The 15,928-nt window shown below is 43.1% G+C and overlaps 1 protein-coding gene across 2 annotated transcripts in view; it reads left to right on the forward strand.

The window, feature by feature from the left end:
- RCL1 (RNA terminal phosphate cyclase like 1) overlaps window positions 1-15,928 on the forward strand; it is a 64,122-nt gene that overhangs the window by 24,953 nt on the left and 23,241 nt on the right. For both annotated transcript variants that reach the window (XM_073634990.1, XM_073634995.1), the window contains 3 exons: window positions 3,896-4,020; window positions 8,808-8,933; window positions 9,214-9,370. In XM_073634990.1, the coding sequence (XP_073491091.1) occupies window positions 3,896-4,020; window positions 8,808-8,933; window positions 9,214-9,370 (408 nt within the window). The remainder of the gene's footprint in view (window positions 1-3,895; window positions 4,021-8,807; window positions 8,934-9,213; window positions 9,371-15,928) is intronic.

Raw genomic sequence — 15,928 nt, forward strand, 5'->3', positions numbered from 1 at the left:
TGTGTGTAATTTAATCTCAGTATAGATACAGCTGTTCTTTGAAGCCCTCAGAGGTTTGTTAGAGAGCCTTTAGTGAACAAACCGCATCATGCAGGCCAAGGTCAGGGATAAAGTTGTGGAGAAGTTTAAAGCAGGGTTAGGTTATAAAAAAAGATCCCAAGCTTTGAACATCTCACGGAGCACTATTCAATCCATCATCCGAAATTGGAAAGAGTATGGCACAACTGCAAACCTACCAAATCATGGCCTCCACCTACACTGACAAGCCAGGCAAGGAGAGCATTCATCAGAGAAGCGGCCAAGAGGCCCATGGTATCTGGAGGAGCTGCAGAGATCCACAACTCAGGTGGGAGAATCTGTCCACAGGACAAATATGCACTCCTGTCATGCACTCCACAAATCTGGCCTTTATGAAAGAGTGGCAAGAAGAAAGTCATTGTTAAAAGAAAGCCATAAGAAGTCCCGTTTGCAGTATGCAGCAAACCTGTGGAAGAAGGTGCTCTGGTCAGGTGAGACCAAAATTAAACTTTTTTGCCTTAAAGCAAAATGCTGTGTGTGGTGGAAAACAAACATTGCTTATGACCCTGAACACACCCCCCCCACCATGAAACATGGTGATGGCAGTATCCTGTTGTGGGGATGCATTTCTTCAGCAGGGACAGTGAAGCTGGTCAGAGTTGATGGGAAGATGGATGGAGCCAAATACAGGGCAATCTTGGAAGAAAGCCTGTTAGTCTGCAAAAGACTTGAGACTGGGGCCGAGGTTCGCCTTCCAGCACGACAATGACCCTAAGCATACAGCCAGAGCTACAAGGGAATGGTTTAGATCAAAGCATATGCATGTGTTAGAATGGCCCAGTCAAAGTCCAGACCTAAATCTAATCGAGAATCTGACTTGACTTAAATTGCTGTTCAGACGCTCTCCATCCAATCTGACAGAGCTTGCGCAATTTTGCAAAGAATGGACAAAATGTCACTCTCTAGATGTGCAAAGCTGGTAGAGACATCGCCAAAAAAACTTGCATTTGTAATTGCAGAGAAAGGTGGTTCTACAAAGTATTGACTCCGGGGGGCTGAATACAAATGTACACCACACTTTTCAGATATTTATTTGTAAAGAATGTTGAAAACCATTTATCATTTTCCTTCCACTTCACAATTATGTGCCACTTTGTGTTGGTCTATCACATAAAATACATTTGTTTTTGGTTGTAACCTGACAAAAATGTGGAAATTGCAAGGGGTATCAATACTTTTTCAAGGCACTGTACATATACCCAGCGAAGTAACTAGCCTCAAGTAATAGAGATTAAACAAATCCTCCTACATAAGTTATACCTGTTTATCTGAAACCCTGTTCTCTACATCAGTTTGAAGTCCAGAATTTACACAGCTTGTCTGAGCTTTCATAAAGCAGAGGGTGGAGATCTCAAGTCACACAGTGAACAGCTCAGAAAAGAGAGCACTGATAGCTGATTGGAGAGAAGGGACACATCCCCCTCCACACAGCACAAAGGAAACATGCAGTGCTAAGAATGTCAATCACAGGCTGTATGCTGGAGCTTCCTCACCCATTCCCCTCTATCTCTTGGAGTTGGGAAAACCTGTTAGAAGTGATTCATGCAGGTAGCAGAGAAACTAGCCAGACAGAATTTACACTTTTGGATTGAGACAAGTACACACTAAAGGTGGATGTGCTTTATTATATCAGAGGTCTACATCCACTTTAAGATGCCTTAGCAATGGTATTTTGGCAACTTCAAATGGTATATTTAGCAGCTTACCTGACCTAGCTTCTGCCTTATATGGGAAAGTATGCTAGTGTCTTGTATTCTACATTTAATTAAAGTGCAAATCTGGGATGACTAACATCGATTGATATAGTACTTTTTTCAAACCACAAATCCAATGCATTTTACTTTTTGTATTAAGTATGTTCAGAGAACAGAAGAAAATTATTTGTTCCTGGGGTTTGGGCTTTAAAGATTGCAATTATGCTTGTATGGCTGCATTAGTCCTTCTTTTTTAGGCTTTCTTCTATTTTCTTCTGGTGATCCAGTCACTAAGTGTTCTTTTTCAAAAGAACAAGCTGTCTTGCAGATATATCAGTTACAGAGATGAAACAAATCATTTACTGCTGACATGGGTGCTTACAAAAAGTTTTTTTTTTTTATAAATTAACAAAATGATGTAAATCCTTTATGCAAAAAGGAAAAATGCTTATAAAATGTTAGCTCGAATTTTGGCTTTGATTTGTTAGTATATTTAAATTTGTTAGTGCTTCTAACACTTGTACTGACAGTCTGAAAATGTGTCTAAATATTCGCCCCTTGTGCTCATCCATCCATAGTTGAGGCACTCTAATACAGTTTTTTTTACTGGCTAGATCACCAGGGTGAAAAAAGAAAACCAATGCAGCCACCACATGATTGGTAAGCTGTAATATATGAAATTTTTGGTTTTGGGTTTAATACCGCTTTACACAGTAAATCTTTGACCTTCAGGTTATACTGCTGTCTGCTAGTGGATGGAGGAGGAGGATGTGGACATCTTCTTCTTTTCTGACTTTTTTTCTTAAATCAAGACTCTTCTCTACACCTCTGCTAGAGCTTTCCTCCTTTAATCGTAGCTATCCAGTGCAGCTGGCCTCAGCTGTGCTTTTAGAGTGCTAGTCTCTGATTCTGTTAGACCTTGGACTTTGCAAGGTACTTGTGAAATCCTTTTCTTAAAGAACGTTAAGAGCATAAGTCCTACCCCTCTGTTTTATGCTGCATATGAATAAAAAAATCTCTGCGCTTAGGTATATCCTCTTCAGTGTAGCTGCTAGCATCAGCTTACGATACGAAGCCCAAAAAAGATACTATTTTATCTCAGTAAATTGTCAAACAGCACTTTCCCCCCTAACAAAGTCATCTGATGAAACACATTTGGGTGGGGCCCTCGGGAGTGACGTTGTCATGCACTGCAAACAATTGGACGAGCGGGAATTAAAGGAGTTGTAAACCTTTGTGTTTTTTCCCTTTAATGTATCCTATGCATTAAGGTGAAAAAACACCTGGCAGTGACCGCCGCCCCCCCCCCCCCCCCCGTTTTACTTACCTGAGCCCTCGAACTTGACCCACGGGGACGCGCTGTGTCTCTGCCTGGGGTTCTCGGCTCTTAATTGGATAAATTGATGGCAGCGCAGCCATTGGCTCCCGCTACTGTCAATCAAATTCAATGATGCGAGGGGCGGGGCCGAGTTCTGCAGTCGACCTCTAATGGTCGCCGAATGCTGGACTCAGGAGCATGCCCGCAAGGTAACCCCCTTGGGGAAGCGCTTCTCCCAGGGGGTTATCAGATTTGGGGAGGAGCCACAAGAGCCGCCAAGGGACCCCAGAAGAGCAGGTTTGGGGCCACTCTGCAAAACGAGCTGAACAGTGGAGGTAAGTATGATATGTTTGTTGTTTAAAAAAAAAAAAAAGTCATCTGGTAAACAGCTGATTTCTCTTCTACTTATGGGTGTATTGGAACCGATTTGTACATTGTGTGATTGCTGAAGGATTTACATTCCACTGGATTCTTTTTTCTTGGACTTTTTTTCAGGATTTCTGGGACTTTTTTTTTTTTTTTTTTTTTTTTTTTATGCATCACTATTTTTGTGAGGCTATTTTCTATAGTATTTTCTATGTTTAATTGCTGTTTGAGGATATAATAGCAGACATTGGTTATATGTTATTGTTTTATGCTCCATGGAGACATGCTGATAGTTAAAGGGTTATACCCGACTGGCCCAAACTTTTTGTTTGCCGGTGTCCAAACCTCCTGTAGGTGGCAATAGAACTCATAGATTAAAGACTTCCTGAGTATGGTGAGTACAAAATTCCTGTGTTTTTTTTTTTTTTTTGTCTTCTAGATTGTGAAGAGAGGCATGCCTCCTGGAGGAGGAGGGGAGGTAATCTTTTCCTGTCCAATAAGAAAGGTTCTGAGACCAGTTCTTTTAACAGATCCTGGCAAAATAAAGCGTATCCGAGGAGTAGCGTATCCTTTTTACTTCAGCAACTTCAGAATTTCTCTGCATTCCTATACTATATTGAAAGACAGAGTCTTCTGTATGGCTCCACAGTATTTACATCAGACGCTGCGTGTCTTTTAGACCACATCGACATCTATCTTGGAGAGACATGCAACAGCGGTATGTTGCAGTCCTGGGGAGTTAAAGGCTAAGTTCACCTTTTCTGGCAGAATTTCACTTTTCATAATTAATAGAAGCCTATGGTTTTTTTTTTTATTTGTTTTTTGTTTTTTTTTCTGCCCAAGTCATGCCAATGTGCTTATCTCTCACTTACCTTGTCCATGGATGCTTTAAATCTTCACCTCTCCGTTCAGAATGTTAAAAAAAAATGCATTCTTGATTTCAATGGGCTGCCCTACATGCGGAAAACACAGCAAAGTAGTTCATGGGGCAATTTTGGCACATTGGGGTTTGCACATTTTTTACTGCACACTTGTGCATTTTTGCACTCAACAAATTGCTTGCATCTGCGTTTTGAGGTGCTATTAACCATTAATGGCACTCAAAGTGCTACTAGTTCCTTCTAGGTGTATAAAGGCGGCCATATGCAATGCAATTCAATTGTATAATCATTGTACAATCCCTTTTTTTGAATTATTACATAGTTTCTGGTAGATCTAAAGGGGATTGTACAATCAGATTGTGTAGTGTATGGCAAGCCTTACAGATTTCTAGGGACACTTCTCCTGTTTTCATACTGCAGCTCTGCTCCACATGGGTTATGTAATCGTTCAGCTCCCGGACACTCTGCCAGATGAATTATCTATACAAGATGAAGATGACATACAAAATGATTGGTTATTGGAGTGGGCGGCACAGTGGTGTAGTGGATAGCACTTTCGCCTAGCAGTAAGAAGGTTGCTGAATCCCAACCACGACACTACCTGCCTGGAGTTTGCATGTTCTCCCTGTGCCTGCGTGGGTTTCCTCCGGGTACTCCGGTTTCCTCCCACACTCCAAAGACATGCTGGTAGGTTAATTGGATCCTGTCTAAATTGTCCCTAGTATGTATAAATGTGAGTTAGGGACCTTAGATTGTAAGCTCCTTGAAGGTAGGGACTGATGTGAATGTACAATGTATATGTAAAGCGCGGCGTAAATTGACTGGAGGGGAAGGGCAGGTGCATGGTGCGTGTTAATGAAGTCAGCTGCTGAACTACTTCCTTAGTTCACAAACAGTTTACACGTCCCAAATACCAGGACGAATAGCATGAATTAATGGAGATGTTTTCAATAGACACTGAAGGATGAGCTAACGCCTGCTCTAGAAGATAGCGATTTTCTTTTCTGCAGCAGCGGTACATCTATGGTTTATTGGTACATAGGGAAGCTGTAATTTAGAGAAGAAAAAAAAAGTGCATTGGGGCTTTAAATGCAAACCTTTCCTTGACAGTTCTTGGCTGAACATTAGAGTCTAACACTGCTTACTGATCTGACCAGCCCCCTTTTTTTTCTTTTTTTTTTTTTTCCCCCTAACATTTTTCTTTTCATTTCTAGTTCCCTATGATGTCTCTCGATGCATTGTTTACTAACTCTGCTAGAGGTCGACCGATATATCGGCCGGCCGATATATCGGCCGATATTTGGCGTTTTTTACTTAATCGGCATCGGCCGATTGTGCTGATTAAAAAAGGCCGATTATAACTTCAGCCGTGACTTGCAAATGACTTCTGTAATAGAAGTTAATGCAAGTTTCCTTAAGTTATCTGTGGAGAGGATTCTCTCCTCCTCTGGGCAGCCTGCCAAGTCTGATAAGAAGATACATTGTATCTTTCAGGTTCTTTTTATCAATGGACTGAACTCCGTGTGTAGAAGCTCTCAGTTTAACCATTTAAAGACTAAATCTTTTCTGACACTTGTTGCTTACAAGTAAAAATCCTGTATTTTCTGCTAGAAAATCACTTAGAACCCCCAAACATTATATATATTTTTTTAGCAGAGACCCTAGGGAATAAAATGGTGATTGTTGCAATATTTTATGTCACACGGTATTTGCGCAGCGGTCTTTCAAACGCAATTTAAAAAAAAAAAATACATTAATGAAATAAAAAAAAAACCTAAGCAGTAAAGTTAGCCCATTTTTTTTCGTCCAAAAGTTTTGATTACCCGTTTTTGTGTATTTATTATTTAAGATATTTTTTTTTTTTTTGTTTTTTTTTCTAAATTATACATACAAGTGAACTGATTGAAGGTTTGTTTTGTTTAATGTTTAAATGAAAAAAAATGTCTGTATTACTTAAGGCTGCTTTCACACTGGAGCAGCCATGCGTTGACGGTAAAACGCTGTTAGTTTTAGCGGCGCTTTACCGTCATTTTAGAGGCGCTATTCGGCTGCTAGCGGGGCGCTTATAACCCAGCTAGCGGCCGAGGAAGGGGTTAAATGCGCCCCTGAAGCGCCGCTGCCAAAACACTTTGCAGGCGCTTCGGCAGCGGTGCGCATTCATTTCAATGGGCAGGAGTGGTGGAGCGGTATACACCGCTCCAAAGATGCCGTTTGCAGGACTTTTTTTTACATCCTGCCAGCGCATCGCCTCAGTGTGAAAGCACTCGGGATATCACACTGAGACTGCAGGGGAGCCGTTTTACAGGTGCTATTTTTAGCCCAAAAGCGCCTGAAAAACGCCCCAGTGTGAAAGGGGTCTAACTGTTAGATTTTATGAGATGAAGGGAAAAAAGAAAGGGAAAAAAAAAAATCGGCCAAATATATCGGCCCAAAAAAATCGGCATCACATATCGGCCATCGGCCACCGCGATTTCTAATTATCGGCATCGGCCAGAGAAAAACCCATATCGGTCGACCTCTAAACTCTGCCTATGGGCTCTTCCCTTTGGAAGCATGCACAGAGTATATGGGTTTCATGCAATACATTGATGCACACACTACACTATCTTCGAGTTAACATGCATGGTCCTCTCTCCCTTCCTTCCTTCCTTCCTTCCTTCCTTCCTTCCTTGCTTCTCTGTCCAGTCTTCTCAGTGTTCTGCTATTATTATAGCTGTAAATACTTGACCATTTGAGAGGGAAAGTTGAGTCAGGGGCACTGGGGAGATCCTCTTTGCTGTTAGTGGATGATTTCTTCTGTGTTTGCACAATTTGATATGCCTTAGGAAGGGTCCTGAAATGTTGTGATCATACAAAAGTAAGAGTACTTTGAAACAAGCTTGTCGATGTGCTGACGACCTCTTTCATCCATGTTGTACACTATAGCCAGTTAGGAGTCGTTGCAGCACAGTTTTAATCATATGGTGGATTCCAGTGTGGTGTGAGAGAGGAATATACCACTTGTAAGTATACAGACTGGCCCAATCTAAAATGTGTTTTGCTTCCAATAAGTCCTTACTATACAGCAGGGATATGCAATTAGCGGACCTCCAGCTGTTGCAAAACTACAAGTCTCATCATGCTCTGCCTCTGGGTGTCATGCTTGTGGCTGTCAGAGTCTTGCTATGCCTCATGGGACTTGTAGTTCTGCAACAGCTGGAGGTCCGCTAATTGCATATCCAAGTTATACAGGTTCACTAAGTGAAGTGGCAGTATATCTAAACTGAAGATCAAAACATGTATATTATAGCTTACCAGCATTTAGATGTGATGGCTACATTAGCATTCTTTTTTCAGGGTAAGTACAATAAAAAGTTGATCCTACCAGAAAGCCAATGTCCTTTTTAACTCCTTTGCAAAGAATGAACTCTGCAATAGTTATCTGCCTTCCTGGTTCTCTATGGGCTACAGGACTCCTCCCCATATGTTAGAGAGGGTGTTCTGTAGTCCTAAAAGGCATCCTGTCTTAGACCCCTTTCACACTGGGGCGGTTTGCAGGCGGTATTGCGCTAAAAATACCCCCTGCAAACCGCCCCTAAACAGCCTCCGCTGTTTGTTCAGTGTGAAAGCCCGAGGGCTTTCACACTGAAGCGGTGCGCTGGCAGGACGGTGAAAAAAGTCCTGCAAACCGCTTCTTTGGAGCGGTGAAGGAGCGGTGTATTCACCGCTCCTAAACCGCTCCTGCCCATTGAAATCAATGGGACAGCGTGGCTATACCGCGGCTATAGCCGCGCTGTACGAGTGATTTTAACCCTTTTTCGGCCGCCACCGGGGGTTAAAACCGCACCGCTAGCGGCCGAATACAGCTGCAAGAACGACGGTACAGCAGCGCTAAAAATAGCGCTGTTGTGCCGCCGATGCCCCCAACGCCCCAGTGTGAAAGGGGCCTTAGAGTGACAGTGTGGCTCCTCCATAGATATAGTTTGGTGAATGAGTGCTGCCACATTAATGATACTGGCAGGACGACCAGGTGAGGATAAAAAGTAAGGTTGGGGGAGGGGGTAAATTTGTGCAGCCACTATGTCTGACTCACTAGTAACCAGCAAACTAATTTATTTTTGTTCTTGAGTTAATGTATAGAGAATCAAACTTTTTATAAAGATGTGTTTTATAATTTCAAAGCTTGTGGGTTAAATACTGTTCATTGCATAGTCTACAAATATGCGAGCGATGAATAAAGCTTTCTTTCCTACAACCAATAACTTCTATAATTTAAACTCCCTCTTGGGTGGGGATGGACATCTCAGATTTATTCTCATGCTTGAAGTAATAATGACGCATTAAAGCATTGTCTGGTTATGTGAGCAGCTGTGTGTTTTGGAGACCTTAGTTGTGTGTGGTGATGAGGAGCCTTCTTTTTTGTATTGTGTTTTTTTTTTTTTTCATTTATTTTTTTGTGCTGTTGCTGGCTCCTTAACCCTTGACCAACAGATATTCAGTTCGAGTCTCTCCACAAATTGGCAACCGAATTGTGGAATCGGCTAGAAGTATTCTAAATAAATTTCTTCCAGATATTTATATACACACAGATCATCTCAAAGGGACTCATTCTGGGAAGTAAGAATTAAAGAATATATTCTTGTTAACATCAGGGTCAAAAGATACTTTTCAATAGAAACCATGTTTTTTGTTATGAGAAACACATTCACACTGCAGTATATGGCATAACTGGGGATTTTACACAATAAATCCCAAAATGGTGAGAGATTTTCAATGTGCCTCTTGTATTATGTGGTGGTTGTGGTTTTTTTATTAAAAAAAAAATGCTGTACCATTTCTAAGCTGTAAGCTTAGTAAATATCTAAAGATACCTGTCAAAGTTGTCTTTCATTTCCAGGTCTCCTGGCTTTGGTTTATCACTAGTGGCAGAAACAACTGAAGGATACTTCCTAAGTGCTGAACTTGCGTCAAACCCTCAGGGGCAGGGTTCTGTTGTGCTACCTGAAGATCTGGGGAAGAACTGCGCTAAGCTTCTCTTGGAAGAAGTATACAGAGTAAGTAGATTTGGTTGTCTCCTAGGATTCCATGTTCTTTCACGCCGAAAACTTTTGAGATTTGGCCTGCCATGTTTTGAAGGATAAGTTCACCTTTTATTTTTCTTCTAAATTCCAGCGCCCATATGTACCAATATAGCATTCATGTGCTTTTTTTTTTGCAAAAATATCAAAGCTTTCCATAAAATTTACAGACACTTACGTTTGGAAACATGGATGGAGGACAGTAAGGTATCTATTGCTTTGGTCTTACTTCCCTACAGACCTTAGGTCATGACACAGGAAGTAGTTGACCAGCTGACCTCATTAGCACACACCCTGCATCATCCACCCTCCCATTCCCAGCTGCAGGTTTTTTTTAAATGAAATGCAATCAGTGATCACCCTTCTCAAAAAATACACAATATACAGTCAGATTGCATAGTGTATGGCCAAGTACATAGGAGGGAGTGAACAGAAACTCTCAGCTGTTAAGCCCTGTTCACACCTCTGCATATCGGGAACTTGCGTTCCCACATGCTTTTTTGTTTAGCGACGGGGGGGGGGTTGTTTTTTTACTGCAATTAGTGCAGCGCATTTCTGAAATGCAAGGAAACGCACAGATGTGACTTCAGCCTCATTGTTCTTGTGTTAACGCACCAATTTCAGTGGGAGTCATTTTTATGTTTATAAACATGACCATATGCTATACAACCTCATTGTACAATCTCCTTTTAGATCTGCCATCAATTATGTAGTGCAAGGGCCTGCCTGATTGGATATAGAGTGATTGCCTAGATAGGCGTTTCCTCCAATTATATAAATTTGGTAAATCTAAAGAAGATTGTACAATCAGATTGTATAGTGTATGGCCACCTTTTTACACCTAAAATTACTAGTTGCGCTTTCAGTGCCATTAACGGCACACCAAACACAGAAGCAAACCCATATGTTGCCATGTGAAAAAACGAGTGGCAAATGCTGCAAAAAACACAGTAAAAAAAAAAAAAACGCAACCCACAAAACACCAAAATGTCCCATAAGCCATATATAGCACAACCCATTTAAATCAGCAGGCTACCCTATGCATGTCAAAGGAAAAAACGAGCCACAAAATGTGCACTCATACTATGCTAGATGTGAATGGGGCCTGAAAGTGAAATTGGCGTGTTAACACAAGAACAATGGGGCTCCAGAAGATCTCATCCTGTCTGCATTGTGGGTCGCATTACACGGTTTATTGGATTGCACTCATCACTTTTTTATGAATTTTTGCTTGCGTTTTTTTTGGACATTTTTTCACACACATTGGTGTGTCGCGTCATCATATATTTTGTCTATGCACATCGTTTTTATTCCACTTTCTAGCACATTGTTCATATATTGCACAGCTCTAGATTGCTTATTTATTCCACATTGCACCTTAGTGTTTTGCACTATTACACTTTACTAATTATTACTTCATTATTGTAATATATTTTATGATATGCTTTATTATTGCACTCGGCTGTATTGTTTTCTACACTAGGTACTTCCCTCAGGTTAGTGAGCGCCACATATTTTGTTTTATAATGGGGCTTTATTCACATCTGTGCGCTTCCTTGCATTTCAGAAATGTGCGGCACCAAAAATCGCAGTCAAAAAGTGCACCAAGCTCAGCTCTAAAAAAAAAAAAATTCTGAAGCTTCTTTGGGGCGATTGCTGTATGTAGGGCTGCCCTATTTCTGATTAGTGAAAATGCTCCAAAATGTGGGAACGCAAGTTCCCGCTATGCAGAGGTGTGAACGGGGCTTAACAGCTGAGTGTTTCTGTTCACTCCCTCTTATGTACTTGGCCATACACTATGCAATCTGACTGTATATTGTGTATTTTTTGAGAAGGGAGATCACTGATTGCATTTCATTTAAAAAAAAGTGCAGCTGGGAGTGGGAGGGTGGATGATGCAGGGTGTGTGCTAAATGAGGTCAGCTGGTCAACTCCTTCCTGTGTCATGACCTAGAGTCTGTAAGTAAGACCAAAGCAGTAGATCCGTTTGGAAACATGGAGGACAGTAAGGTACGTGTCTGTAAATTTTATGGAAAGCGTTGATATTTTTTCAAAAAGTACATTGGTACATAGGGGAGCTGGAATTTAGAAAAAAAAAAAAAAACGGTGAACTTGGCCTTTAAACCAGGGATGCTCAATCTGTGGTCCACAGAGCCCTCTGATGTGGCCCGTGATCTCAAACCAGGGAAGCCCATGCTCTGGGATGGCAGGTTGGCAAGCCCAGATTGCGATCAACGAGTTGACGACTCGCCATCTCAGAGCATCAGAATGCCTGCAGCTGGTGCCAGCCTTGGAAGGAGCAGGAACCATATAAGCAGAAGCTTCCTCTATAGCTCCTGTCCCAGGAGGAGTAACACCAAGTGCACTTCTCCTAGGACCCATATAGCAGCCTGGAGAGCGATGCTAGCAAAAGCTGAAGGAGGAAAGGGTTGGTGTAATTAAGGTCACATACGCTGCATTTTTGCAATGGGCATATTCACACTTTAAGTTTATAGGCTGCTTTCACACTGATCCACAGGTGCATTGCACTGATAAGCTTGTGTTTACATGCACCATGGATGCAGGGCACCTACAGCTTTTCTGTGGATTAGCTGCACTGAGCCATAGACTTCTGTTATATACTGCCCCTTTGGTGCAATTTTCAAAAGCGCAGTAAAAATTCCTGAATGGAGTTTTGGTGCGTTTTCAGAAAGTGCACCGCACCTGCAAGATGTAATAGTCTATGGTTCAGTGCAGTAATCAACAGGAAAGCCGCAGGTGCATGGCACTGTACCCATAGTGTGGGTAAACCACAGCTCATCAGTGTGAAAGCAGCCTGATAGGGGACTCGGGACAGTAAGGACTTGTTTACATTTGTGCTTTTGGGGAGGGTAGTAAAACACCATAGTTCATTATGGCCTGTGACCAGTTATCAAATCACTTAAGTGGCCCTCACTCTTCAAAGGGTTGAGCACCCCGTTTTTAACATAGGGTATTCGTAGTAACAGTTTTCCAATAAAAGGCAGAGAAATATTTGTATGGAAGGTTTGTATGAGGGTAAGTCTTAGGGATAACTGACACATATTTACTTGATGTTTCTTGCAAGGTGTCTAGCAATAGGATTGAAGCTCTAAAAAAAATTAAAAAAAAATAAACACCAGTAAATCAAGTTTAGTGGAGCTGGATATAAGGCGGATGGCACGGTTGTTTGAGCTCTCTGAGCTTCATTCAGGTCTCTAGTCCCACAAGCAGTTCTTAACCGGTTCCCGACCTGCGCACACGCCGATGTACGTCGGCGTACGTCGGCAGAATGGCATGGCTGGGCAAATGGGCGTACCTTTTACGTCCATTTAAATTCCCCACCATGCCATTGCGTGCGCGCCGGCCGGGAGCTTCGTGAGTCGGGTCGCGGGTCCCGCGGACTCGATCGCCGCCGGGATACCTGCGATCGCCTCACAGAGAGGACGAACGTTCTGCCTATTGACAAGTGTCACTGATCACAGCTCCCTGTCAGCGGAAGCTGTGATCAGAGTAATGACACACACAGCCCATCCCCCTGACAGTTAGAATCACTCCCCTAGGACACACTTAACCCCTCCCCGCCCCCTAGCGGTTAACCCCTTCACTGCCAGTGTCATTTACACAGTAATCAGTGCATTTTTAATCGCACTGATCGCTGTATAAATGACAATGGTCCCAAAAATGTCCGACATGTCCGCCATAACGTCGCAGTCACAATAAAAATCGCCGATCTCCGCCATTACTAGTAAAAAAAAAAATTATTAATAACAATGCCATAAAACTACCCCCTATTTAGTAAACACTGTAACTTTTGCGCAAACCAATCAATAAACGCTTTATTGCGAATTTTTTTTTTTTTTTTTACCAAAAATATATGTAAAAGAATACGATCGGCCTAAATTGAGGGAAAAAAATGTTTTTTTTAATATATTTTTGGGGGTTATTCATTATAGCAAAATGTAAAAAATAATGCGTTTTTTTCAAAATTGACGCTCTTTTGTTTATAGCGCTAAAAATCGCTGAGGCGATCAAATACCACCAAAGGAAAGCTCTATTTGTGGGAAAAAAGGACGTCAATTTTGTTTGGGAGCCACGTCGCACGACCGCGCAATTGTCAGTTAGAACGACGCAGTGCCGAATCGCAAAAAATGCTCTGGTCGGGAAGGGGGTAAAAGCTTCCGGGGCTGAAGCGTTTAAATGAATCAAGACATTGACCGATCATATCCATTTGACACAGACTTTATATGCTTAGATAAAGGGTACCCGAGCCTCGCAAAGAAGACTCAAGATCCTGCAAGGTTTTGCCTGTAATGCGGCCTCCGGGCACTGGACCCTGCGAAGTGGAATCCTGGACACTACAGCGCTAAGGCATTCCTGCAGGGTGCTGTACAGGTCCAAGGGAGTGGACCCTAAACACGAAAAGGGTACCCAGTCCTTGAAGGTCCTCAAGTAACAGGAACCCGCCATGAAGGGTCAAGATTGGGCTCTTAGTTTCTAAGTTGCCCTGTGCCAGGATGGGTAAGTGAAACCCCTTTGTTAGAATCACTGGGACACCCCACAATAATAATAATCAGTCAAGCTAGCTAGAGGCTGGACACCTGTGTGCAGTGACCATACGGGGGAGTTTTGGGCTAGCTGTGGGTGTTTGCAAAGTGTACCTTTTTTTGCTTGTGTCTGGCTGCTTTTTACCTGTATGATGGCGCACGACGGTGCGCCATTTCGCCTCGGTTCACCATGGCGCACGTGCGTTCGCAAGAGTGGCGCTGTGCTCAGCAGTTTGTTTGGCCATGGCACACACTGCTTCGCTGCACATTCGCAGTAGCCTTTATCTGGGCGTACGAAAATTTGCGTCTTGTACGAATATAGCCATGCCTGTTTGCCGGGAAAGCACACGTGCATGCGCACGCGTGCACAGAACGTTCCGGTGTATAGCCAACTTATTCAAGCTGTATATGCCAAGCATGCAGTGCTTTCTCTGAACAGGCACTTGCAGTGGTTCATTTCTCCTTACCCGGGTTACGTGAGTCACCAAGTGTTGCTTGGCAGGCTGAAGGTGCTTAGCAGGATTGTTGCATAGGGGCTTGGTGAGCCCTATTAACTGCTTGCTGCCCGCACACCATCAAATGACGGCGGGACAGTGCGGCTCTCGTTCTGGGACGATGTCATACGTCGGTGCCCCAGAACGGCCGCTCTTGCGCGCCTGTGCCATGTTGCTAGGACACGGCGTCTGCGGCTCTTTAACCATGTGATCAGCTGTGTCCAATCACAGCCGGTCACGTGTAAACAAGGAAGTGCCAGTAATCGGCTCTCCTCGCCTCACACTGACAGAGTTTGAGGAGAGGAGAGCTGATCAGCGGCATCTCCTCACAGGGGGACATGCAGGATTGTAATTAAGGCACTGATCATCACTGCCCTGATTCCAATAGTGCAACACAGTGTCACCAATCAGTGCCCACCAATGCCAGCTATTAGTGGCAGCAATCACTGCCCACAAGTGCCACCAATCAGTGCCCATTAGCGATGCCAGTCAGTGCCACCTATCATTGCTGCCCATCACTGCTGTCAATCAATGCCCATCAGTACCGCTTATCCATGCCGCCTATTAGTGCTCATCAATGCTGCTAATATCCATCAATATCAGTGCCCATAAGTGCGGCATATCAGTGCCACCTCATCAATGCCCACCAGTTCAGCCTATCAGTGCCGCCTCATCAGCGCACATCAGTGAAGGCGAAAATTTACTTACAAAATTTACTGACAGAAAAAAAGTTAACTTTTTTTTTTTTTTTTTTTTTCAATTTTTATTTATTTTTTTAAATAACCCCAGCAGTGATTAAAGGGGTTGTAAAGGTAAACATTTTTTCACCTTAATGCATTCTATGCATTAAGGTGAAAAAACTTTTGACAGTACCGCCGCCCCCAGCCCCCCCGTTTTACTTACCTGACGCCTCGAATCTTCGCTGCTCGTCCTCGTCATCTTCATTGCAGCTCAGCCTGGTTGCTGATTGGCTGCAGTGGATGGATTGAAAGCAGCGCAGCCATTGGCTCGCGCTGCTGTCAATCACATCCGATGCCGCGCCGGGGGTCAGGGCCGAGTGATACAGCCAGCGGCTATAGCCGCTGGCTGTATCACGGGAGCGCGCCCGCAAGCACTCGCCACCATGCGAGGGAGCTTGCATTAAGGTGGTAAATGCTTGCGGGGAGGAGCTGAAACAGCCGTCGAGGGACCCCAGAAGACCAGGTTCGGGGCCACTCTGTGCAGAACGAGCTGCACAGTGAAGGTAAGTATAACATGTTTGTTATTTAAAAAAAAAAAAAAAAATACCTTTACAACCCCTTTAAATACCACCAAAAGAAAGCTCTATTTGTGTGAAGAACATGATAAAAAAATTGTTTGGGTACAGTGTAGCACGACCGTGCACTTGTCATTTAAAATGCGAAAGCTAATAGCTGAAAAATGGCTTGGGCAGGAAGGGGGTGTAAGTGCCTGGTAGGCAAGTGGTTAGAGTCTCCCTTCTGAGGTGTGTTTTTAAT

Source organism: Aquarana catesbeiana, linkage group LG01 (assembly GCF_042186555.1).
Source record: "Aquarana catesbeiana isolate 2022-GZ linkage group LG01, ASM4218655v1, whole genome shotgun sequence".
NCBI lineage: Eukaryota > Metazoa > Chordata > Amphibia > Anura > Ranidae > Aquarana > Aquarana catesbeiana.